This window comes from Stomoxys calcitrans, chromosome 3 (genome assembly GCF_963082655.1).
Source record: "Stomoxys calcitrans chromosome 3, idStoCalc2.1, whole genome shotgun sequence".
Classification (NCBI taxonomy): domain Eukaryota; kingdom Metazoa; phylum Arthropoda; class Insecta; order Diptera; family Muscidae; genus Stomoxys; species Stomoxys calcitrans.
The window spans coordinates 190,070,564-190,097,436 of record NC_081554.1 but is presented as its reverse complement, the minus strand read 5'-3'; the positions used below and the strand labels follow the sequence as shown (position 1 = coordinate 190,097,436).

Below are 26,873 nucleotides of genomic sequence, written 5' to 3'. Positions count from 1 at the left end.
ACTACTGGAAAAAAGTACCATACAAAATAGACAGCAAAAGAAAACCAAAGACTGCAATGAACTTGGCTCAAAGTCAACACAAATAAACGAATAAACACTTGGTTAAGGAAAAAGCCGGTATCGTATTAAGCCCCCCACAAACTAGCAAAGCTCTAAGCCATATTAAATGTTTATAGTAAAAAATTATTATATAATAACAATAAGACCATTTATGATGTCTAAACATTTCAATTATTTATGACTTAATTTTTGTTGGTTTTATGAGCCTGTGGCACGTCTCCGACTGCACTTTTTTACTGTGTCAAACTCACATTTTTGCCATTTCACCACGGCCTACTTTGCTTGATGTTGTTATGCTGACTCGTCGTTTCCTTTTTTAGAATCTTATGCATTTCATACAGACGACGGAAGTCTTTGTGGGTCGTAATGTTTTATGGTGTGGCCACGTTTCTGGTTAAGGTCGTTCCATGTGCTAGTTTAAGGAAATTGGTCTAATTTTTTTAAAGTATGTGCATAAGGTATTGCATAATATTTTATTATGGCTTACATTACTGAGCAATATGGCAAATCAATAGGGGAATGTTTGTTACTAAAACAGGTAGATGACTTTGGTAATGGAATATGGTAAATAAGGTCTTATGGGAAGAAATGAAAAAAGAGTTACATATAGTATAAGTTCAAAGGCATTTGTAAAAGGACTTCCTGCAAAGCAAATGTGATGACATACAATAAAATAATATAAAATAAAATAAAAAATAAAATAAAATGAAATAAAAACAAAATAAAAAATAAAATAAAATAAAATAAAATAAAACAAAACCAAAATAAAATAAAATAAAATAAAGCAAGTAAAAATGGAAAACCATGGAAAAATTAACCATCCTCTTTTATAACTTCTCCACTACCACATCTATAGTCATCTGCAAATGGGAGCTGTTCTGGATCATATTTGATGCAGGTCCCGAGAACTCTTATACAGGTCACAGTTTCAGCGAAATCGGCAACAAATCCTCCTTTTATGGGATTAAGATCCTAAATTGGAACATCGGTCTATATGCCAGCTATATCTAAATATAGCCTGATCTGAACCATATTCTGGTCGGATGACAGGAGGCTTAAAACTACTTACTCTAAACCGGCATATAGGTCTATATGGCAGCTATATGGAAATATGGTCCGATATGAACGACGACATATTTGAATCGGATATCGGGAGGCTTTAATCAACACACCAATTCAAGTTTCAGTGATATCAGATAATAATTGCGCCTATGGGCTTAAGACCCTAAAACAGCAGATTGGTCTATATGACAGCTACATCTAAATATGGTCGATCTCAACCATATTTGAATGGAATATCGGGAGGCTTAAAATAAATCACTCTTTTGAATTTCATCGAAATCATATAATAAATGCGCCTGTTACGGGCTTAAGACCCTAAACCAGCATATCGGTCTATATGGACATCGGAAATCTTTATGGACATGGAAATCCGACAACAATAGCGGCTTTTACATGCTTAAGAACCTAAATAGTCAGATCGGTCAATATTATATAGCAGCTTTATCTAAATATGTTCCGATTTAGCCCATATATACATACCAAATTTCTGTCAAACCAGCAAAAATTGAAGCTTCTAGAAACCGAACAAGGATGATCGAGAGACCGGTTTACATGGGTTATAGACTGATTTGGACACAGTACAGTTGTTGGAAGTCGTAATAGAACACAGCATGCAAAATTTAAGTCAAATCAGACAAAAATTGTGGTTTGTAAGGACTCAAGTCAAGTCAAATCGGGAGATCGGTTTAGATGGAAGCTACAATATATGAAAATAGAGCACGTTACTGATATATTTTCTGGGCTTAGTGTTTGGGGGATCAACCGAATCCCCAAAATACCCCTTAAACGGGCATATTTACCGACCATGTCAATGTGGAGCTTAAATGAAAGGTTTTTGCGGGGTAGAACAAGAATTGATACCCATTTTCGGGACCAATTGTCTGGGGGTCTACCTCTTCCCAAAATACCCCACAAATAGCAATTTTTTAGTAACCATCGCAATATGGGGCTCAAATAAAGGTATTTGGGAGTAGAATACGAATTTGATATCCAAATGTAGGACGATGTATTTAGGGCATCACTCCTTTTTCAAAACACGCCCAAAGGAAAAAGATTTTTCGACCATACTAATATGTGGCTTAAATGAAAGGTATTTGAGATTAGAAAACGAATTTGATAACCTATTTTGGGGCCATGTGTTTGGGGGACGCCTCATCCTGTAAAATCCTCTTAAGCCAATGGCAATATGGGGTTTAAATAAATGGTATTTGAGAGAAAAGCACGATGCTGATATTTTTTCAGGGGCAAGTATCTGGGGGACCACCTCTCCTCCGAAAACACCACTAAATCAGACATCATGAGAATATCGAGCTGAAATTAATTTTTTAAGAATGGAGTACACCTTACATCCAAACTTAAATTCGTAGACCAATAAAGATCATATGGGATTCAGATAAAGGCACTTATCTTGTTAAACTCTTAGTCAAGATAGCATGGTATTTCATTAAAAGATCATCGAAAATAAATATTCCAAGGAAATTTTTGTTCCATATAAAGTAAAAGAAGGCGCAGCGGAGCGGGCCCGGGTCAGCTAGTAAAATAATATAAATTAGATTAGGTTTGATTGACAATCGACGCATATGAATTCGCCGATGCCACAATGAACTTACACATAAGCCATAAATCGGCTTGTTGTGAGCTCTAAATACTAAAAAGTAACCACTATAATAGTAACCCCAATAAATCTAATTCCATGCTACTATTAAAACCCCTTATTGTTCTCCATTCCATTACCCTTAGTCGGTTCAAAGAAATTCCGAAAGAAATTACACCAACGCCTCATCGTCTCATAAGTGAGCTCATAGTCCTTTGTGTACCGTAATGATACCGAAAGCTCTACTGACCTTATTCTTACTTCGTTTCAGCAATGGCTTCATCTTCTCACGACCGTTTCACTGACACACAGTGGGATCGGAAAAAAATAAGTGGAAATAAGTCTGCCATTTTTAAACGGATAAAGATACCCTCATTGGCATTTTTTAGTAAAATGTCCGTAGAGACATCAAACCTTGGAAGGCGCAAACAAAATTTTTTTTATGCAATTAGTTATTACTTAGGCAATGAAAATATTTTATAAGGTTGGGGGTCTCAGCTTGGCGTTTTGAGAACTCGAAGGGTTTTCCCAGTTTTTTTTTTTTTTTTTTTGTTAAAAAATGTCAATATTGTACTTCACAGATCTCCTTTTAAAGTTAACACAGTTTACAAAAGTTACACTTAAAACGCATCTACATTAAGTCTTCTTTACAGTACAGTAAGAGACAAAACAATGAAATTACCTTTTTTTAGAAAAAATGCCAATAATGTACTTTTTTAAATTTTTTTATTTTTGTAACTCACATAACTTTTGACTGAAGATTCGGACCTTAGCATATATCGCAACAAAAAAATAGTAAATTTTATTAACATTCCAAGTCCATTTGAAATCGATTCAGAAATGCTTTTAAAAGCAACAAAGCCTCTAAGAAAATTAAAAAAAAAAAAATTTTAGTAAAATTTCTTAGGCACTATAAAAGATATCCCGCACATTAGGGCCCTTTTTGTTAGGGCTTTTTAAGCACTTTCCAGCAAAATTTTGAAAATCGGACCATAAATGCGCTTTTAACAGCCCGAGCTAAATTTTTTAGGGCCGAGGTGACCAACTTTGAAGGCCCACCAATGGCCCCCTGGGACTTCTAGGGCCCTGCTTATAAATTGTATAACACCTCAGCTATAACCACGTAAAATTTCATGAAGATATCTCTATCCGATCCAAAATGGCAGACTTATTTCCACTTATTTTTTTTTCCATCCCACTGTGTGACGTTTATTGACCGCAGTCCTCTGGCCTTCATGTGCAAATCGTCTTACTTTTCTTTACTTTTATTGGCTATGACAGAACATTTGATCCACTAGACGAACGTAGAATATCGTTCCAAACGCCTCGATCTTCTGCGCTCATTCTAAAATCTCTTACACCAAGTTTCGAGGTGTACCCCACCACTTGATCTTTCCATCGGGCTTTTGGTCTTCCCGGTTCGCGCGTACTACCGTGCTTGCTGGAGTAGCTCATCCATTCTAACAACATGACCTAGCCAACGCAGCCGTTGTATTTTGATACGTGTTACTATGCTATCGTCGTCATACAGCTCGTGAGCTCGGGTTAATCGTCTGCTTTTTCATTCCCCTTATTCCGCTATGGCCCGACATCCAAACAATGAGGGTCATGCAATCCTTAGAGTAAGCGTTAATCTACAGGACCTTACCGTCCAGGTTGTTACAGCGCTATGGCCCGACATCCAAACAATGAGGGTCATGCAATCCTCAGAGTAAGCGTTAATCTACAGGACCTTACCGTCCTGGTTGTTACAAGACCTTGCCGCTGGCAGCAGTACCTAACGCTGAAACTCAAGTGTCGTCTCAGGTATCCGATCCTCTTCTATTTTCTAGCCATTCTTCTAATCCTAAAGTCTCAACCGCAGTGGCCGCCGAATATAATTGCAAATTATATTCGGCGGCCACTACGGCGTGCCGCTGTGCGACCCCTCTTTGGGTAGAAGTTTTTACATGACCGTCCGTTCGTCTCTCAGTCGAAAGCACGCTAACTTTCGAAGGAGTAAATCAAGGCGTTTGAAATTCTGCGGTTGGAATTGTAGATGAGTCATATTGGTCCATGTTTTGAAATAGCTGTTACATTAACCGGTCTTGGACCTTGAATTCCTGAGTCACTAGAGGACTTGACTGAATAATATGTCTTTTTACGGATTTTGTGGGCGGGTCGTTCCCCATATTATTTGGGCTTTTGGGTTACCATAAGTATGCAAACGAAATTTCGCTGCAGTCCAAAGCATCATGCTGTGAAAATTTCATCAAAATCACTTCAGCCTTTATTGAATCTCTAGGTAACATACAACTAAAATAAACAAACAAAGCGCACACTTCACTTTCACAAAATTCCAAATTAATTTTTCTTCTTTTTCTTTCATTTCAGATCGTTTTTGGGCTTTTAGCCCTGTGTGTCCTCGCCCATGCCGAGGATGCCAAGAAGGCTGTTGAAACAAAGTCTGTTGAACCCAAACCCGCCGCCTCCGAGGCTAAGGCTGCTGTAAGCACCGTCGAAAAGAAACAAGAGAAGCGTGGTATTCTTCATGGTGTGGGACATGGCTATGCTCCCGCCAGTTATGGTCACTCTGGTGGTGCCCTTCTGGGTCATGGCGGTGGTATTGTCTTGGGTCATGGTGGTGGTGGTGCCCTCTATGGTGGTGGTGGTATTGCCTATGGTGGTAGTGGTTTCGGCGGTACTGCCGTCGCTGCTGGTGGTGCTATACCCACCAATGTCCAAGTCAATACTGTTGTGCGTAATGTGCCAGTACCCTATCAGGTGGAACGTCACATTCCCTATCCAGTAGAGAGAACCGTTACATATCCCGTTAAGGTTCCCGTTCCCGCCCCCTATCCCGTCGAAAAGACTATTACCTATCCCGTTAAGGAAATCGTCAAAGTACCTGTACATATTCCACAACCCTATCCCGTAGAAAAGACTGTCCATGTTCAAGTGCCTGTACATGTTGATCGTCCAGTTCCCGTTAAGGTGCCCGTCCCAGCCCCCTATCCCGTAGAGAAAATTGTTCAAGTACCCGTTAAGGTGCCCGTGCCACAACCCTACCCAGTCGAAAAGGTTGTACAAGTTCCAGTCAAAGTGCCCGTCCATGTGCCCCAACCCTATCCCGTAGAGAAGATTGTTCAGGTTCCCTTCAAGGTACCCGTAGATCGTCCCTACCCTGTGCATGTGGAAAAGCCATACCCAGTGCCAGTTGAGAAACCCGTGCCCTATCCAGTGGAGAAGAGAGTGAACGTAAATGTGCCCGTACCCGTGGATCATCCAGTGCCAGTGCCTGTCGATCGCCCCGTAGCTGTGCCAGTTAAAGTGGGTGTACCCCAACCCTATCCAGTAGTCAAGGAGGTTCCCTACCCCGTTGAACGTCAAGTGCCCTACCCCGTCAAGGTGGCCGTTGAGCGTCCAGTGCCAGTGCCATTTGAGCAACATGTGCCTGTTACCGTCGAAAGACAAGTGCCCTACAAAGTACCAGTTGCAGTACCCGTCCACTTAGAAAGCCATGTTGGCGCTGTAGGAGGCTTCGCCTATGGCGGTGGTTACGGTGGTGGTTATGGTGGTGGTTACGGTGGTGGTTATGGAGGTGGTTATGGCCACAGCGGCCACGGCGGTCACTACCACAAAAAATAGACAAATTCTTGTGCGGCATCAAAACCCATAACAAACAAAACCAATAAAACAAAGATTTCTCTTAATCGCAAATCGCTGGCCTTATTTAGAATCTAAAATGGCCTCATTTACGTTTATTAAAAAACTGTATTTTTATGTTTCTTTTTTAATGTAAATCTAATTTTTTGTATATTTTTTTGTTTAGTTTTAGAGTGTGATAACGAAACAAAACATTTTTAGAGAAAAAAAAAACGAAAAATTCAAATCTTTGTAAGAAAAGTCATGAAACCCTAAACGAATAATGAGAGGGGCAATTATTTGAAAAAGATTTGTTGTGGAAATATGGGAATACTTTAAACTTTGAAGGACTTTGAGAGACGTTTGTTGTTGCATACTCAATACACTGCCAAATCAATACTCATGATTTTTCGTACATTTCAGTCCAACTTGCCCTTTCCCATATTTTTGTTGTGATTTATTTGTCATTTGCAATAAAATCCACAGCATTTGTTTTATTGTCCCTTTCAATATTTTATTTTTATAGATTGAAACAAAATTTCTACTTATAAACGAAAAATCTTTATGCTTATATTTTGATTTATTTCATTTTTTATTTTTTTTTTGTATATATTTAATTGTATTGTGTAAATAAATAAATAAAAACGACCAAGAATGGACAAATAAAGAAATGAAAATAATATTCGCTTGTATTCGCTTTTTTTTTAATGAATTGTTGTAATACTTAAGGATGGGACTTTTGTCCTACTACGAATCATTTTTGAAGTACGGCTCAGAGGATAGGATTGGTCCATAATAACATATTTCCCCCTTACAAATTTTTGTGAAATTTCTAAAAGAGAATATATTGGGTTTCCCAAAAAGTAATTGCGGATTTTTTAAAAGAAAGAAATGCATTTTTAATAAAACTTAGAATGAACTTTAATCAAATATACTTTTTTTACACTTTTTTCAAGCTAAAAATTACAGCTGCTAACTGACAGAGGAAAGAATGCAATTACAGAGTCACAAGCTGTGAAAAATTTGTCAACGCCGACTATATGAAAAATCCGCAATTACTTTTTGGGCAACCCAATACAATGAATGATATATGTACACACACGGCTGTTAAATTCAAATCTGAACCGATTTTGATGACATTTTGCACACTATTGAAAAAAACTCATGCTATATTTTGTATAGATTGGAGAAAAATTAATGCCATTACTGCTATAAAAGAACATATCGGATTAATCCCATGGCAGCCGGTTGTACGTACCGGATTGACTCTATGGAATCCTTCATCGGCAACGGCTGCCGCCTCAGTGGGATGAAAGATATATATGCTACATCAAAATCTGAACCGATTTTGTACAAATTATGCACACCAATTAAAATACAGAGATTTAACTAGTAAGCGTTGAGTAGAGAGGACGTGTTATCATTTCGCTTATAGAAGAAAATTATCTGTATCTCGCAATAGCTATCTATTATTAAAAATTTTAAAGCCTTTCAGGAGTGGCTCAAAATGGACTCCAAAGACCCAACAGCTGCGGTGGTGGCATCAGACCATAGCATTTTAATCGCCCCTCCTATAGGTGTGCGTGTTTTGGCAACAGCAGTCGAGGGTAATGCTTCAAGCGCACAACCAGTCGTCAAACTAACTAATGAAGAAGAGACGTATAAACCAAAGGGGTGTACAGTTCGACCCCAGCCTGTGAGTAAAGATGGTGTTTCCGATTTAGAATCAGACATCGACAGTGTCAATGAAACAGTCACCGCAGCCGAATCGAGAGATGAGAACAGAGGGATGACGGCAGAAGTGAGCGAAGGATTTGCAGAGATCACAAAAAGACTGAGAAGGCAATCCGGGGCACGGGGCTGATATTCCAGGCACTTCTACGGAAGCTGGAAAGAGAATCAGATCTCAGAGAATCAAAGAATAACACTGCTAAAATTATGAAGAAGAACAAGTAAAAATGCATTAAGTTCGGCCAGGCCGATCTTTGGATACCCACCACCATGGATATATTCATCATCTTATTTTATTACAACTTTACTACCATATCCAAAGTTATCTCCAAATATAAGGTGGTCTGCATCATATTTCTTTCCGGTGCTGAGAACTCTTATACAAGTCATAGTTTCAGCCTTTTGCAGATTTTAGACCCAACGTCGGCAGATCAGTCTATAAAGCAGCTAAATCGAAATATGGTTCAATGTGGACCGTTTCCGATTCAAACAACGGGAGGCCTAGTCCAACGCACTGTTCAAAATTTCAGCGAAATCGGCAAGTAAATTAGGGCTTAACACCCTAAATCGGCAGATCGGACTATACGATAGCTGTATCAAAATATGGTGCGATCTGGACCATTTTCAGTTTAGAGACTTAATTTAACTCACTGTTTCCAATTTCAGCGAAATCTGTTAACTAATGCAAAAGTTATGGAATTAAGACCCTAAATCGGCTGATCGTTATATATGGGAGCTATATCTAAATATGGTCCGATCTAAACCATATTCGGGTCAGATGAAGGGAGAACCTCAGCAAATCACTGATTTTCAGCAAAATCGGATAATAAATGCGTCTTTTATGGGCTTAAGACCTTTAATTGGCAGGTCGGTCTATATGGCACCTATATCCAAATATTGTCCAATCTGGATCATATTTCGACCGAACGACGGGAGGTCCAAACTTACTCGTTGTTTCAAATTTCAGCAAAATCAGATAATAAATGCGTCATTTTTGGTTCGTTCTATATAGCAGCTAAATCTAAATATGGTCCGATCGACCCAAATATGGTCCAGCATTCAAATCGAATGCAGGGACGCCCAAAACAACTCAATGTCTCAAATTTCAGCAAATCGGTTAATAAATGTGGCTTTTATCGGCTTAAGACACAAAATTGGCCGATCAGCCTATGTGGTAGCTATATCAAAATATGGTTCGTTCTGAATGTTAAGTACTAATACAACTAACTCTTCAAATGTCATCGAAATCGGGTAATAAATGCATATTTTATGGGTTTATGACCTTAAACCGGCAGATCGATATATATGGCAGCTATATTTATATATAGTCCGATCTGAAGCATATTTCAGTCGAATGACGGGATGCCTAAAACAACTCACTGTTCCAAATTTCGTCTAAATCGGATAATAAATGCGCCTTTTATGGGTTTAAGACCCTAAATCGGCAGATCGGTATATATGGCATCTATATTTCAATACAGTCCAATCTGAACATGTTTGGGTCGGATGACGGGAGGCCTACAACAACTCACTGTTCCTAATTTCGGCGAAATCGGATAATATGGGCTTAGACCCTTAATGGTCAAATCGGTCTATATGGCAGCTATATCCAAATATGATTTGTTTTAGCCCGTTCAATAACTTAACCTGCGTGCAGCAAAAAGACGTATTTATGCCAAATTTCGGCTCAATATATCAATTTTTGAAGGCTGTAGCGTGATTACAATAGACGGACGTTGAGACAGATAGACACACGGACAACTTTAAATCATCTTAGAAAAATGTATACTTGTAGGATCGGAAATGAATATTTCGTTGTATTGCAAGCTGAATGGCTAAATGAAAATTCCTCTATCCTATGGTGATGAGTTCAAAAAGAGCTCTCCTCTTTCAAGTACTCTGGGAAGACCCAGCCAGCCAATCCGCAATGGAGACTCTAGTAAGTGTCCTACGGAGGAAGACAATGTCACTGATCAAGTCTTCGCGGCACATTTGGCTAGGACTAAAGGCATGGCACACTATGGGACCAAGGCTGTCTTTTTCTAGATTGGGAAGACTAGGATAGGCAAAGATCCTCATATTGGCAGATGACTCAATACCGCCTAACAGGGTGCTGACCACGAGACCATTATGGACTGTCCCAATAAAGGGAAGACTAAGAGAAGAAAAGATCCGAATATTAAAACATCAGACAGTGCAGTAACCAGTGACTCAATGCAGCCTAAACAACAGGGAGCGGACGATGAGACCATAACACACTCCCAAGAAGCCTATTTATTGGAGGACCAATGATTGAGCTCATCCCTATAAATCTTCACCAGAGCAAGACAGCTACACTCGCCCTGATGGTGAAAATCGCCAAGGGAAAGATTCATATTGCCTTAATTCAGAAGCCATGGATGAACCGAAACAAACATAAAAAAGCGGGCCCAAGCCTTAGCAGAATTTTTCAATACCAACGACCTAATACCACTTAGAATTGGTAACTTCGCTACCATTGTTAATAGGATCAGGGAGAAGGTTTTAGATTTGACAATATGTTCGGAAAATCTCACCGATGATGTTTAAGATTGCACTCCTTCTAAGACCATCGTTACATTAGGTTTAGAATAGCACGGCCAGCGCCGAATCCGATAAGCTTCCATAATAAGTTGAAAACCAACTAACCAAAATTCCGAAGACTAATCAAAAGAAGACTTGGGCTAGATAAATTAGATTGTCCAAGCATAGACGACAATGTCAACAAGATTACGAATGTACTAGTGACGTCTTTCGAAGATAGTTGTCCTCTTCGAGAAAGAAAATCAGTCCAAGAAAAGCGTTAAATGATTGGGAGATTCACAAGATTGGAAAAGAGGTTCGCTGGCCTTATAACAGAGCAAGCCGCAAAAAAAGCAGATGTTTATTGGGATGGTATTACATATGGCTCAAGGAATACAATAAGATTATCAAAGCGATATAACGTGCCTCCTGGAAGCTTTTCTGCGAACAGGTGTTAATAACACCGCCAAGATTAAACAGTTTATTTCAAAAACCCATTTCCAAACTGAAACGTTAGTACTGGTAGACGACATGGGAGTAATAGACAACGGAGAACATGTGGTATCTGCTCTCAGAATAACACTGGAATCACGGAGACCCTGAGAACTTGGAATTATGAGTTGGATCGGAGGCCTATCAGTACCAAATTTAAGGAAAAAGGAAGCCTTGACTAGCTTTCAACCATTTAAGTTACCCGTTTTTGTTTTCGGCGTTATTATAGAAGGTGGCCGACTATCTGGCGCCCCATATGACCAGTATTTTCATAGACTGCACCGGACTTGCATATACTCCGAAAGCATGGCAGTAAGCAAGGGTGGTTTTATACCAGGGCAAGTTATGCAACACCAAGGGCCTACAGACCTTTAAGCCTTATGTCCTTGCTACTCAATAAAATGGAACGTATTGGGGTTACCATGATAAAGAGTAGGACATACAGCGAACTGCTCAAATACAGCGCGTATGTGCAGGGAAGGTGGATGAGGACTGCCCTTCACGAGATTGTGCATAAGTAATAAGAAGAAGAATATTTTGATATCAAGACGGACACATTGGCGGTATGCATTGACATCGAGGGGGCTTTTAACAATGTACAGACCGACACAATGATCCAATCCTTATACCAGGACCGGATCCTTAGAGACTGGTTAAACCATATGCTAAGGAACAGGTGGATAAATTGTGGGTCACATGACCTAAAAATAAAGGCGAAAGTAGTGGCACGGGGCACGCCGCGGGGGGCATTATTTTTCAGCTACTCCTATGGGTTACCACCATAAATAACCAATTACAAATGCTGATGTTATAATACTTCTTAGGCGTAAGGATCCGAACAAGCTTTTCAGAATGGTCGAAAGGGTCTTGCAGATGGCATACCAGAGAAATGAGGAAGGTGAAGGTGGGCCATTTTGACGCACCACGTTTTTCAATAGAACGATTTCGTTATCTGACAAGTTCAAATACTTAGAGATGATCTTGGACAGAAAATTGAACAGGAAGTGTCACATTCAGGAGCGTACCGAGGGCTCATAAATAGTGGGCACTATGCATACGGGGCGTAGGCTCAAAATAGGACCTGAGGAAAGTCCACTGGCTCTACAAGAGCAAGATTGGACGACTGCTTACTTACACCTCAGTGGTTGGTAGACTGCGATGGCGACAAAAGTGCAACATGGTCACAGAACATGTTATTTTAGCATGGGCCACGCCCACTAGGTCACTGAAGACTATTCTAGATATCCGACCAAAAGACATACAGATTAAGCCGATGCCACTGCGCCTATGAAAGTAAAGTCAATGAGAGAATGGATAGAGGAAAGGAGCAGGCCATACCATCGCTGTATAATCGAGGCGATGATAGGAAACTGGAAGGAATGGAAGTGGTTTTCGTTCGGTCGCACTCGACCTCAGTCGTGAGATATCGAGGCTATTGCTAAATATAGGATTACGAGCACGAGTATTTATACCCTCCACCATCCTATGGTGGAGGGTATAAAAACCTACTCTCCATTCAATATTCGCACATAAGTGGAGGTCCGTCCAAAATGTCGTGGACCCAAAGGATCTTTCTTTAATCCACTTTCTAATAGATTTTGTTCAATTCAATAGATCCATCTTCTTCAATACATTTAGTCCGTTTTACCAATTTGCCAACGGCTAATTAAGTACGAAACAGTGAAGAGAGGTTTCATATGTTAATGAGTTTTTTAAATTTATTTGTGTTTGGTTCAATAATACTAGATTGGCACCTGTGCATAGTTTACTCTGTTCAATTTTAAAGGCATCGCCTTTGCTGGATATTGCTCATAATAAAAGATTTGCCTAAAAGTATGCTGCATTTAAAAAAAAACTAAAACCTCATTAAAGTCATGTCTATTAAAATACACACATATCTTAAAACGTTGGGCGCCTCAAGTTTATTCATAGGCAAAGAAATGTATGCAATTGCAAAAGCAAATTTTTACCTATAAAAATTTGTTCTATACTCCGTAACCTACAAATTTTCGTAGCCTTGGTCGAAGAATTAGTTTACATATCTTCAGAGAAATGCTCACTGATTTCGTTCCATTATAAAGTTTGATGTGGGTCATATGTTAGTCTTGGGAGCTAGTCTGCTCTAAAACACGATAAAATATCTCTCTGGCCCGGCACACAGAAAAGGTAATTTTTATACAGTCCAGCCCTCTAGTTGAGTCATTGCAACAGTCGAACGCAGTTTGTATTCGAAAATATATTCTGCAGAGATTTAATGGTGGCTTAGCTGCATTTGAAAATAAAAATATAGAAGTAAGGACAACTATAGGTTCTCATTTCTTTGAGAACTTGTCTTATTTAGCGGATGTCAATATTCGCAAGTTGTTGGATGTTTCAACGGTAAGAACTAGAAGGCATCTTCCTGTGGTATCACAATCGACGAAAACATCTATACAGATCAAAGTTGCTCTACAAACAGTATCTTCTGGTCTGTCAACAGGAGAATCACGGATGTGGTTTCCAACTTGTCTTATAGATTTCTGACTAAAAGTATATTAGAATTCCTTAACAGTTCGAATGTTTTTTCCGACTCGTCGTATTAATTTCTGACCGAATTTTGAAATAAAAATTTATTAAATTCGGATGTACTTTCCGACTTGTCTTATCGAATTCTAATCAATTCTAAAACCATTCTTATAGTATTCGAATGTATTGCAAATTTACTCTTGAACCTTTCCATTAACAATCTCCTTTGTATAGCCGAGTCCGAACGGAAGAAGTTTTTACAAGGCATAATACCTCACAAATGTTACCTGCTTAGAATAACTACGACTGACAATTTTTCTGATTTTCTGGCCAGGATTCGAACCCAGGCACTCAGCGTCATAGGCAAGGATACTACCCTCTTTGCAACAGTGGCATCCAATGGTTCACAAACAAAAATATGCAAACAATCTAGCACAGGAAAAAGACAATAACAATCGACAACGCAGACATCGTTTAGAATTCCTTCCGAACTGTAGAGAATATTTTGTACTGGTAAGAAAAATGTGCCACAAAAAGCAAGTACAAAAAAATCCGAAAGAGAGTTCAGAATTCATTTTGAATTCCGTCAGAACTGTCCTGAGATGAACCTTGAAGTCGAGTGCGAGGCACTGCTGCCATCGGCACAGTCTTGGATTGACGGAACCCTAGTATGACATCAGGAAGATCATGTTACACGGATGGATCAAAGTTAGGGGACAGAGTGGGCCTGGGGGTCTACATTGAGAACCCAGGCACTGAGATCTGTTTCAAATTGCCTGAACATAATTGCATTACAATAAATTACAAAATTACGTCGAGTGTGAACATCTTTACCGACAGTAAAATTGCCAAAAGGGCAATAAGGGTCCTGACTATCCCGGATAATCAATGGTACACTGTATTTGAAGATATACTGTTCATATATTTATATTTTTTTCGGTTTGCACTTAGTCACCCTGTAACACAAAGCAACTTGAAGGCTACGTCAATGCATTTTTTTATGCGACGAAAATTTCGTTTGAGGGGCATGCTGCCCCTAAAGCTGAATTAATGAAATGTTTGGTTAATGTCTCAACTTTCCATGGTATTTTTTGTAATTTGAATGTGACTATATGAATTATTTTTTTATACTAAGGTTTTTGGGAACATTTAAACACAACCAGCGTTTCAAATTATTTATGCCGCGTACGGGAACAATATTGAAACGCTTGGAAACTCTGCTAAAGCATTAACGGAAATTATTAACAGCCTAAAAGTATACTTTAATATTTTTATAAGATAATCTAAACATAAACTGTACTGTATACACAATATTTACAAATATTTTAATAATTCGACTTTTTCAAAATTATAAAAATTCAATATAAATATGTACTGTATTAAAAATTGTGTTAACATAATCTTCTAAACTAAAAACCGAACAAATACATTTAAAAATATTTGTTTGAATTAAACTGACATTATGAAAATTATACATCTTTCTAACAAATTTATTTCAATATTACTTTGCATAGGTAACAAAAAGTGCTTGAAAATGCTGCATTTACCAAATTTAATAGTTGCAATCTGCAAATAAGTAATAATTATTTTGATGTGTGTTTTAAAAGTAGGTCACACAATTTATGCAATTTGTAAGCTATATAAAACTTTCCAAACCATTATGCTCACATTTTCTTCCTTAATCAAATTAAAACATATATTAGCCAGGTGTATTGTGTGTAAAAATTTCCCACGACAATTCACACATTTGTCCATGATTGCGAATTGACAAACAAATGAAATCAAAACCACACAAATTGTGATGGACAATTGAAAATTTGAAAAAAAAACCCCAAACAACCCCTTAACTCAAACAGACATTAAACCACAAACACTTGTTGACCAGTCAAGCATAAAATTTTTTTCTTACTTTTTTCCACAATTTTTTTGAATTAATATTTTTTATGTAGTAATTCCTATAGAAATGAAATTGTTATTGCATTACCCGCTTTATAGCAACAAAAAAAAATATTCACTCATAGCCAACTAAGCACCAAATCACTCACATACTATATGCCTTTGCCTACTTGAATTGCCGTATATTCGTATGTATCATAATTGCCAGCAAATAAAGAAAAATTTGCCAAATACACAATTTGGTTAGAAAAACGAATGAAAAAAAAAAAACCATTTTACCCAAAAACCAAAATAAACAAACTCTACTATGGATGTGCTTTGAGTGTGTGGTGGTTTAGTGAGTCTAGTTAGTGACGTAATCCTGTGTTAAAATGGTTGCTTATTAATCATGGCACGGTGGTGGCATGATGATGATGGCTTTGATGGCCACCCCTTCCCTCTTCTAAGAAGTGACCACTACTTTTTTTCATTTCATTTCATACTGCAAACCCACATTAGCAACTGCTTAACTTTTCATTCCACAAATCCACTTGGGGCATGTTTGCCACTTTGTTTTTGTGGCGCTGCAATTTTTGTTTTCAGTTATGACTTGTGGCACAAGTCGTTTTATTGGGATAAGCATTGAGGTAGGGTGAAATGAATAGCAATGGGCCTGAAAGAAAGGCGCCAACAATAAATTTGGAAAATCCAGTAAGGAAAGGCAAAAGTCGAGCGGTGCCGACTTTATAATACCCTACACCTTATAGGGTAGGGTGTATATCTAATTCTGAACCAATTTTGATGGACCTCGGCGGATGTATTCAGAAAGGTTATTAAAATTACTGTACCAAATTTCGAGCAAAGCAAATATGTTCAAAATGTAATAACAACGGTTGCAAATGACCCAAAATGTGACGAACATATAGATGGGAGTTATATCTAAATATGAACCGATTTCGATCAACTTTAATGGATATTGTGGAAGTCGTCGAGGAAAGCGTTGTACAAAATTTTGGGAAGATTGGTCAATAAATTCGCTTGCAGTGGGTCTAGGAGTTAAAATCGGCCGATATATATATATATATATATATATATATGAGAGCTATATCTTAAGCTGAACCGATTTCTATGAAATTCGCCAGTAATATCAAGAGTTATAAGAAAATACTTCCTGCCAAATTTCGAGCGAATCGGTTAACAAATGACCATTTTATTGCTGTATTACTGCAAATCGGACGAACATATATATGGGAGCTATATCCAAATCTGAACCGATTTCTATGAAATTCACCAGTAATATCGAGATTTATAAGAAAATCCTTTCTGCCAAATTTAGAGAGAATCAGTTAACAAATGACTATTTTATTGCTAAATTATTGCAAATCGGACGAACATATATGTGGGAGCTATATCCAAATCTGGACCGATTTCTATGAAACTTACCACTAATATCGAGAGTCATAAGAAAATCTTTTCTGCCAAATTTCGAGCGAATCGGTTAACAAATGGCCATTTTATTGCTGTATTACTGCAAATAGGACGAACATATATATGGGAGCTGTATCCAAATCTGAACCGATTTCTATGAAATTCACCACTAACATCGAGGGTCATAAGAAAATCTTTCCTGCCAAATTTCGAAAGAATCGGTTAACAAATGACTATTTTATTGCTGTATTGCTGCAAATCGGAAGAATATATATTTATGGGAGTTATATCCAAATCCGAACCGATTTCTATGAAATTCACCACTAATATCGAGGGTCATTAGAAAATCTTTCCTGCCAAATTTCGAGCGAATCGGTTAACAAATGGCCATTTTATTGCTGTATTATTGCAAATCGAACGAACATATAAATATGGGAGCTATATCCAAATCTGAACCGATTTTTACCAATTTCAATAGGCTTCGTCTCTAGGTCGAAAATCATTCAAATGCCAAATTTGAAGACGATTGGTTGAAAATTGCGACCTGTAGTTTGTACACAAATTAACATGGACAGAAAGACAGACGGACATAGCTGAATCGAATCAGAAAGTGATTCTGAGTCGATCGATACACTTATCAATGGGTCTATCTCTCTTTCTTCTGGATGTTACAAACAAATGCACTTAGTTATAATACCCCGTACCACCGGTCTATATAGCAGCTAGTTTGCCCAAAAAGTAATTGCGGATTTTTCATATAGTCGGCGTTGACAAATTTTTTCACTGCTTGTTACTCTGTAATTGCATTCTTTTTTCTGTCAATTATCAGCTGTTATTTTTAGCTTGCTTTAGAAAAAAAGTGTAAAAAAGTATTTTTGATTAAAGTTCATTTAAAGTTTTATTAAAAATGCATTTACTTTCTTTTAAAAAATCCGCAATTACTTTTTGGGCAACCCAATATATATATTCTTGATCAACGTCACAATCTAAGACGATTAGACATGTCCGTCCGTCTGTCTGTTGAAATCACGCTGCAGTCTTCAAAAATAGAGATATTGAGATGAAATTATGCACGGAGTCTTTTCTTGTCCATTTGTTAGGCCCTTCGACATCCTTCGTCAATTTGGCCCAGATCGGTCAAAATTTGGATATAGCTGCCATATAGACCGATCCTCAGATTTAGGGTCTTAGGCCCATAAAAGCCACATTTATTATCCGATTTTGCTGAAAGTTAGGACAGTGAGTTGTGTTAGGCCCTTCGAAATCCTTCGTCAATTTGGTCCTGATTGGTTCAGATTTGGATATAGCTGCCATATAGACCGATCCGCCGATTTAGGATTTTAGGCCCATAAAAGCCACATTTATTATCTGATTTTGCTGAAATTTGGGACAGTTAGTTGTGTTAGGCCCTTCGACATCCTTCTTCAATTTGGCTCAGATCGGTCCAGATTTGGATATAGCTGTCATATAGACCGATCCTCCGAGTTAGGGCCTTGGGCCCATAAAAGGCGCACTTATTATCCGATGTCGCTGAAAATTGGAACATTGAGTAAGGTTAAACCCCTTGACATAGTTCGGCATTATGGCACAGATCGATCAAGATTTGGATATAGCTGCCATATAGATTTTAGGTTTTGGGGCTAGAAAAAGCGCATTTATTTTCCGATGTCGCCGCAATTTGGGACAGTGAGCTGTGTTGGGCCCTTCGACATACTTCTTCAATTTCACTCAGATCGATCAAGATTTGGATATAGCTGCCATATAGACCGATCTCCGATTTAGGGTCTTGGGCCCATGGAAGGAGCCGATATCGCCGATGACATAGTTCTATCCAGAAATGACATAGTTCTAGCCAGAAAAAGCGCATTTATTGTCCGGTGTCGCCGCAATTTGGGACAGTGAGCTGTGTTGGGCCTTTCGACATCCTTCTTCAATTTCACTCAGATCGATTAAGATTTGGATATAGCTGTCATATAGCTACGCAACGCATTTATAATCCGATTTAACTGAAATTTGACACATTGACTTATGTTAGGCTTTTCGACATCCATGTTGTATATGGTTCAGATCGGTTTATTTTTAGATATAGCTACTAAAAAGTCCAATATATTGTTATATATAATTGAACAATGACTTGTACTTATTTGTATTTGGTCCAAATCGGATCATATATTGATATAACTGCTATGGGACGTAAGGTAAGCAATTTTCACTGGAATTTGATGAAAGGTGGTTTACATATATACTTGAGGTGGTGGGTTCCAAAGTTCGGCCGGGACGAACTTAACGCCTTTTTACTTGTTTTTTTTTTTAGTCGATTTAATTTCGAAAAAAATTTGCTGTTTGGGCCTTTTTTGATATACCCTAACAGCATCCTTTTACCTTACGATCCCCTCCTGCATCATATGACTCAAAGACACTTTTGTAAGCAAGGCTTAGACTTTTCCACAACTAAGCCAGGTGCGTTTATTTTTTTCCAATTTTAATTTGCTATTATGGCTTAACATGATCTCTGGCGCATGCGTAAGGAAACGTTTTGTCTTTGGCATTTACCTACGCTAGTACAGTTTCATTTTATTTTTATTTTTTTTTAAATCGTTTTGTATTACAAGTGTGTGTTTTTCTTGCAATTTTTTGGTTATTTGTCTTAAAGTCAATCAAGGTAGCTGTTATTTGTACTCTCGCTCGCCTCTGTAGTACAAGATCATGGTTGGGTGTTTAATGAACTTAAGATTTCAATTTAAGATATTGTCAGACAAAATATTTTTGTATAGCTTTTCGTTTTTTTTTTTTTGTTTAAGCGAAAGGCTAAGGAAAAACAAACAAGTTTCCCAGCAAATGTTTTGGTTTAGTGCAAAGGCAATAACAAAATAGAATACTAAAAAATATGTGATTTAAAAAATTACCACTTTGGGGGCTATGTATGGGTTTTTGGAAAGGCAAATCGTTTGCCGTTGGGCTGTAAGAGATTGGGAGGTATGGTCATGGCATAACATTGGGCCATAGGTAATTTGCATTTTGGGGGCAACCAGAAAATTAAAACTATTCATGTTTGTTTCAATTTATGGAAATTATTTTGCATTTCCTGCTTCGGCAAGCTGCAATGATGCAATGCGGTCAAATGGGCTAAGTTTCTGGGGGGGAATAAGAGAATGTTAGAATGATATCTAGTGATCGTTAGTTAGGGTTGCAATAGTGTAGATACTTGGGTGTAACAATTTCAAATGTAACTTTCAATTTGCAACAAATGAAGGCATTTATGAAGGCCCCATAACATCAAAGCTCAATTCCAAAGGATATTTCATGAAAAATTTCCTTGAGATAGAATTAAAGCTTTTGGTGCGAAAAATTAGCAAATTAGATTTTTCTTTTTTGAAAAACTGGGCAAGAATGTTTATCCTCGAATTTTGATTTTCATACAAAATTTCAAGTCGATAGTTTGATTTCTTCAAAAATACATTTATAAATTAATTGCATGTTTGTCCATCCGTCTGTCTGTCCGATATAATTTCTACATACCATTGTAATCTCATGCCGTAAAACTTCAGTGGGTCACAACACGCATACCTCAAAGGAAGGTCGGTGGAGACGGCCCTTTACCAGGTGGTACAGGAGGTCGAGACGTCTCTCCCACAGAAGGAATACACTTTGGTGGCCTTCTTGGATATTGAGGGTGCCTTCAATGTGTAGATAGGGGCGATAGTCGCCGCACTAGACCGCACGGGGATTCACCCCTTAATCTCCCAGTGGACCAATAATATACTTTATGGTTAAGCGAACCTGGGCGATAGTGTGGTTAGACGACGGGTGACCAGAGGAACACCCCAAAGAGGGGTGTTCTCGCCGATTCTATGGAATCTCGTGATTAATGAAATTCTGATGGATCTCGGTGGGGATGGCACGAAGATTATCGTTTATGCGGACGACGTCGTGCTGCTTTCCCGAGGCAAGTTTCTGTCGTCGATCAGCGAGATCATGGAAGGGTCACTGAGAAGATTGTCGCGATGGGCTACCAGAAATAGGTTGAGGATCAACCCAGGGAAGCTCGATGGGGATATCACGAGGATTATCGCTTATGCGGACGATGTTGTGCTGCTTGCCCGAGGCAAGTTTCTGTCGTCGATCAGCGAGATCATGGAAGGGTCACTGAGAAAGTTGTCGCGATGGGCTACCAGAAATGGGTTGAGGACCAACCCAGGAAAGATGGAGCTGGTGCTCTTCACGCGTAGATAGAAAATACCGTAGTTCAGACCCCCGTCCTTGGACAGGGTCACCCTGCGGCTGTCGAAGGAGGCGAAGTACCTAGGCATAGTCCTCGATTTGAAACTGTCCTGGAAAAGAAACACCAAGGAAAGAAGCCGTAAGGCACTGTGCGCTTTTTACTCCTGCAGGAGGATGTTTGGTAGGAAGTGGGGGGTAACTCCTAAGATGGTTTATTGAATGTATACGGCCATCGTGAGACCAGTACTGGGCTATGGGGCACTGGTATGGTGGAATGCCGTAGGGAAGAGGTCTCATGCGAGAGAGTACGAGAAGGTCCAGAGATTGGCCTGCATCGGGATCACAGGGACATAAGATCTGCATCGCAGGCAGGCCAGGAGGCGATGCTGCACATGCAGCCCATTGGCGCCTATGTTTGGAACTGCGCCGCCAGGCTCGCGCTTAGGCTGAGGGAGCTCGGCATGCTGAAGGAGAATGGTTGCGACCCCAGTTGGATTCTAGGTGTTATGGATGAGGAGGGTAGACTGAGGGGAATCTCCGACTACCTGACACAGTTGCCGACTGAAGTGAGGATATTTGCCATTTGATTTCCTAAGAGGGACGAATGGAGGGCGAATGGTGTACTTGAGGGGGATGAGACCTTGATCTACACAAATGGCTCCAAGATGGACTTACAGGGGCACTGAAATCCGCACGGCAGGCAGGCCTAGAGGCGTTGCTGGATATGCAGCCCATTGGGGCCTATATTTGGAACTCCGCCGCCAGGCTCGCGCTTAGGCTGAGGGAGCTCGGCATGCTGAAGGAGGATGGTTGCGACCTCAGTTCGATTCTGGGTGTTCTGGATGCGGAGGGTAGACTGAGGAGGATCTCGGACTACCTGCCATCAGTGCCGACTGGAGTGAGGGCATTCGGATGAGGAGGGTACTGAGGAGGATCTCCGACTACCTGGTACCAGTGCCGACTAAAGTTAGGGCATTCGCGATTTGATTTCCTGAGAGGGACGAATGGAGAGCGAATGGTAGACTTGGAGAGGATGAGACCTCGATCTACACAAATGGCTCCAAGATGGGCTCACAGGGGCACTGAGATCCGCACCGCAGGCAGGCCTGGAGGCGTTGCTGGATATGCAGCCCATTGGGGCCTATATTTGGAACTGCGCCGCCAGGGTCGCGTTTAAGCTGAGGGAGCTTGGCATGCTGAAGGAAGATGGTTGCGACCACATTTCGATTCTGGTTGTTATGCATGCGGAGGGTAGACTGAGAAGGATCTCGGCCTACCTTCCACCAGTGCCGACTGGAGTGAGGGCATTCGCGATTTGATTTCCTGAAAGGGACGAATGGAAGCCGAATGGTAGACTTGGAGAGGATGAGACCTCGATCTACACAGATGGCTCCAAGATGGACTCACAGGGGCACTGAGATCCGCACCGCAGGCAGGCCTGGAGGCGTTGCTGGATATGCAGCCCATTGGGGCCTATATTTGGAAATGCCTCCGCCAGGCTCGCGCTTACGCTGAGGGAGTTCGGCATGCTGTAGGTGGATGGTTGCGACCACAGTTCGATTTTGGGTGTTATGGATGCGGAGGGCAGATAGAGAAGGATCTCCGATTACCTGGTACCAGTGCCGACTGAAGTTAGGGCATTTGCGGTTTGATTTCCTGAGAGGGAAGGCGAATGGTGAATTTGAGGAGGATGAGACCTCGATCTACACAGACGGCTCCAAGATGGAGTCAGAGACTGGATTGGGGGTCTACTCTGAAGTACTCAATATCAGTATGTCTCTGAGACTGCCGGACGAGTGCATTGTCATTCAGGCAGAGGTCTGTGCCATTCCAGTGTCCGCATGAGAAATTCTGGTAAGGGACTTACTGCCCTCGAAACTCAGAATTTATGTGGACAGTATGGTGGCGCTCAAGGACTTAGGGTCGAGGATGGTGAGGTCGAGATGCATGACGGATTGTTTGGAGTCCCTGAATAGCCTCCGGGCCCACGATGTGACGCTGGCATGGGTTCCTGGACGTGAGGATATTCCAGGAAATGAGAGGGCGGACGAGTGCTCCAGTAGGGGTCGTCTGCGCCGGGCGGACCAGTCATCGGTCTTGCTACTGAACACAGTAGAGCGGATGGTCAGGGCGGCGTCGGTGGTGAAGTGGGACTCTGTGGATGGTTGCAGGACTGCAACGACACTATGGCCAGTCATCAACCAGAGAAGGACGAGGGTGTTGCTGGCGTTCGATAAGGGGTCGATGAGTACCTTGACAGGGGTCATAACCGGACACTGTGCCATAGACCGCATGTCGGCGCGCATAGAGGTACCACACAATGACTTCTGTAGGAGTGGCCTCGATAAGGATGAGGTGGAGAATATTGAGCACTTGCTGTGTTCTTGTCCGGGTATGCAGAGACGTAAGCTTTCCTTGCTGGGGAGCTGTGCCGGGCGGACCAGTCATCGGTCTTGCTTACGTGCTATTTTTTGGCTTCTGAACACAGTAGAGGGGATGGTCAGGGCATCGTTGGTGGAGAGCTGGGACTCGGTGGATGGTTGTCGGACTACAACTGATGACTGTTATGCCCAGTCATCGACCAGAGAAGGACGAGGGAGTTGCTGGCGTTCGATAAGAGGTCGATGAGTACCTTGACAGGGGTCGTAACCGGACACTGTGCCATAAGCCGCATAGACCGCATGGCAGCGCGCATGGGGATACCGCACCATGACTTCTGTAGGAGTGGCCTCGATGATGATGAGGTGGAGAAAATTGGGCACTTGCTGTGTTCTTGTCCGGACGGACGAGTGCGCCAGGAGGGGTCATCTGCACCGGGTGGACCAGTCATCGGTCTTGCATACGTGCCATTTGTCGAGATATTGAACACAGTAAAGGGGATGGCCAGGGCGGCGTCGGTGGCAAGGTTTGACTCGGTGGATGGATGCTGAATTGCAAAGGCGCTATGGCCAGTCATCGACCAGAGAAGGATGAGAGAGTTGCTGGTGTTCGATAAGAGGACGATGAGTACCTTGACAGCGTTCATAACCGGACACTGTGTCATAGGCCGCATGGCGGCACGCATGGGGATACCGCAGAATGACTTCTGTAGGAATTGTCTCTATGAGGATGAGGAGGAGACTATTGAGCACTTGCTGTGTTCTTGACCGGACGGACGAGTGCGCCAGGAGGGGTCGTCTGCGCCGGGCGGACCAGTCATCGGTCTTTCTTGTCGAAATACTTAACACAGTAGAGGGGATGGCCAGGGCGGCGTCGGTAGCATGGGGATACCGCACAATGACTTCTATAGGAGTTGCCTCCATGAGGACGAGGAGGAGACTATTTAACACTTGCTGTGTTCTTGTCCGGGTCTGCAGACACGAAGGCTCTCCTTTATGAAGAGCCATTTCTTCTGTGATCTTGATGAACTTGCAAATGTACCTCTTGTATGTCTCTTGAGGTTTGTTGAAGGAACAGGATGGTTCCGACGGGGGTTGCCATAAGCTCCGGCGTAGATACATCTGTGCTTGTGTGAGGACGGGCGTTTCTTCAACCCCCGCTCGGGTTCTCCATTCCTCCTGTCTTTCTTTTATTCGTGTGGGCCAAACTGGCCTCCGAGTGAACTCGCCTTTGGTGGGCATACCATTCAACCCAACCTAACCTATTGTAACCTCAATTTACAAGATTCCACTGACATTTGGATTTGAAATTGAACATATTTCCTCCAATACGCAAATCGTTAAAAAGTTTAGCTATGTTCATAAGTTGACAAAACTATTTTAATGTCATTAATAGCTAAATTAAGGATAACAAGCATCTTTTGGCAGGAAAACAGTTCCCAATTTTTGTAATTACATAATATGCAAATCAAAAATTTCCTCAACCATTTTTGGAAATACGTTAACAAAGTTGCAATCGCCATTAATTTGAAGTGTTTATTTGTCAACTAATGCCTATGGAGATTAATTGCTTTCCAAAATACTAAAACTAGTTCCATTAAATCATATCACCGCGAAGCGCTCACTTTAGCCGTTATTTAACACCACCCTCCTAGAAAATCAGGAAATTTAGTATAACACTCTCATTTCTTTTCTGGCGCATTTGTAAAGCCAAATAAACATCGAGATGGAAAAAAACTGTTTAATACACCATCAAAAAAAGTTGTTATAGCAAATCGAAATTGTTGCTTTTTCAACTTTTTAGCAGCATCAAGAAACACTAACATTCAACGGTCTGTAAGTCAATCGGTCAAAAGCACAGAGATTTATTTATCTCTGGGGCAAGAAAAAATCATCAAAATGTTGAAATACAGGACTATGGAGGAAAGTTGCTGCAAAACACCAATGGAATATAAAACTTAAAAGATTTTTAAGATTATCATAAACGAGGCAGACAAACCTCGACAATTGATGGACTTTAATGTCTATTTTTTATATAATAAATATAATTATAAAAACTTGTTATTTCAAAGTAACAAAATGTTGCTCAATGATACTTCCTGGTTAAATTTTGAGTTTTTTTTTCCACCAAGGAACATATTTGGAGATTTTATTTTTAGTATTTAAATGAGTTAAATAATATCAATTAAGAAAAATAAATTGTTTGTTATTTTTTGGGCAAACAATAAGTTAGCATATTTAAAACAAAAGACTTAAGACACATACATGAAAATAGAATGCATAATTATTCCATATCCACAGAATGGAATGGGGTTTCTTTCTACAGCTCATGTATTAAGGTACATAAGGAAACGCAGTTTAATTTGATTTTTATACCAACTATTGATTGTTGTAAAATTCTTAGATGATTTCACTATGTTCGCGTGTCTGTCCGTCCGTCTATTTTAATCAAGCTACAGCCTTCTAAAATTGATATATTGAACAAAACTTTGGCACAGATCCATATTTCTTCAATAAGCAGGTTAAATTTCCGAACGACCAATATCGGACCATACTTGGATAAAGCAACCATAAAGATCGTGGCGCAGAGCATGTCCGCCAATGACGCCGAACGCATGGGTTCAAACCACAACGTAAACTACTAGTACTGGCTAAATTTGTGAGGTATACTGACGTGTTAAAACTTCTGTACCAAGTGGTGTTTTTGAACTGAGCATCCAAACAAAATTTGAGGGGATTTAAGTTACGGCAGCCGACCAAGAAACATTCTCATAGAGAACGATCGGACGGCGAAACTATCCTCGCTTTTGTTTGGATACTCAGTTCAACCAACAGCCAGCAGTCGCTCTGTAATTCTAATAAGCCAGTTGTGAAACTGTAACTCACCATTCGTTATTTGCACTGCTCTCATAATTTGAAACGCAGAGCATGGTCAGACCAAATACAGAGTGGGAGAAATGATATCGCGGTGGTGATTAACTTATAAAAAGTCTGCCACTGCCGAACTTAATACCTTTTATACCCACCAACATAAGATGGGGGGGTTCCTAATCTAGTCATATCGTTTGGAACATTCCAAAATATTGATCTGCGACCACACAAAATTTTTGTATCCTCGTTCGTCTCAACATTCTGAGTCAATTTAGCCATATACGTCCGTCTGTCGAAATCACGATCGCTGTCGAATGCGTAAAGCAAGCCGGCTGAAATTTTTGGACTTTTGGTCGATTTAGCCATGTCCGTCCGTCTGTCCGTCCGTTCGTCTGTCTGTCGAAAGCACGCTAACTTTCGAAGAAGTAAAGCTAGCCGCTTGAAATTTTGCACAAATACTTTTTATTAGTGTAGGTCAGTTGGTATTGTAA

The 26,873-nt window shown here is 40.3% G+C and overlaps 2 protein-coding genes across 5 annotated transcripts in view; one reads left to right on the top strand and one right to left on the bottom strand.

Moving 5' to 3' along the window:
- Positions 1-6,931, top strand: part of LOC106085088 (skin secretory protein xP2) — a 16,629-nt gene extending 9,698 nt beyond the window's left edge. The window contains exon 2 of the mRNA XM_013249123.2: positions 5,090-6,931. Coding sequence (XP_013104577.2) covers positions 5,090-6,343 — 1,254 coding nt within the window. The 3' untranslated portion in view covers positions 6,344-6,931. The remainder of the gene's footprint in view (positions 1-5,089) is intronic.
- LOC106085086 (angiotensin-converting enzyme) overlaps positions 1-26,873 on the bottom strand; it is a 253,968-nt gene that overhangs the window by 120,561 nt on the left and 106,534 nt on the right. The gene's annotated exons all lie outside the window — the stretch shown is intronic.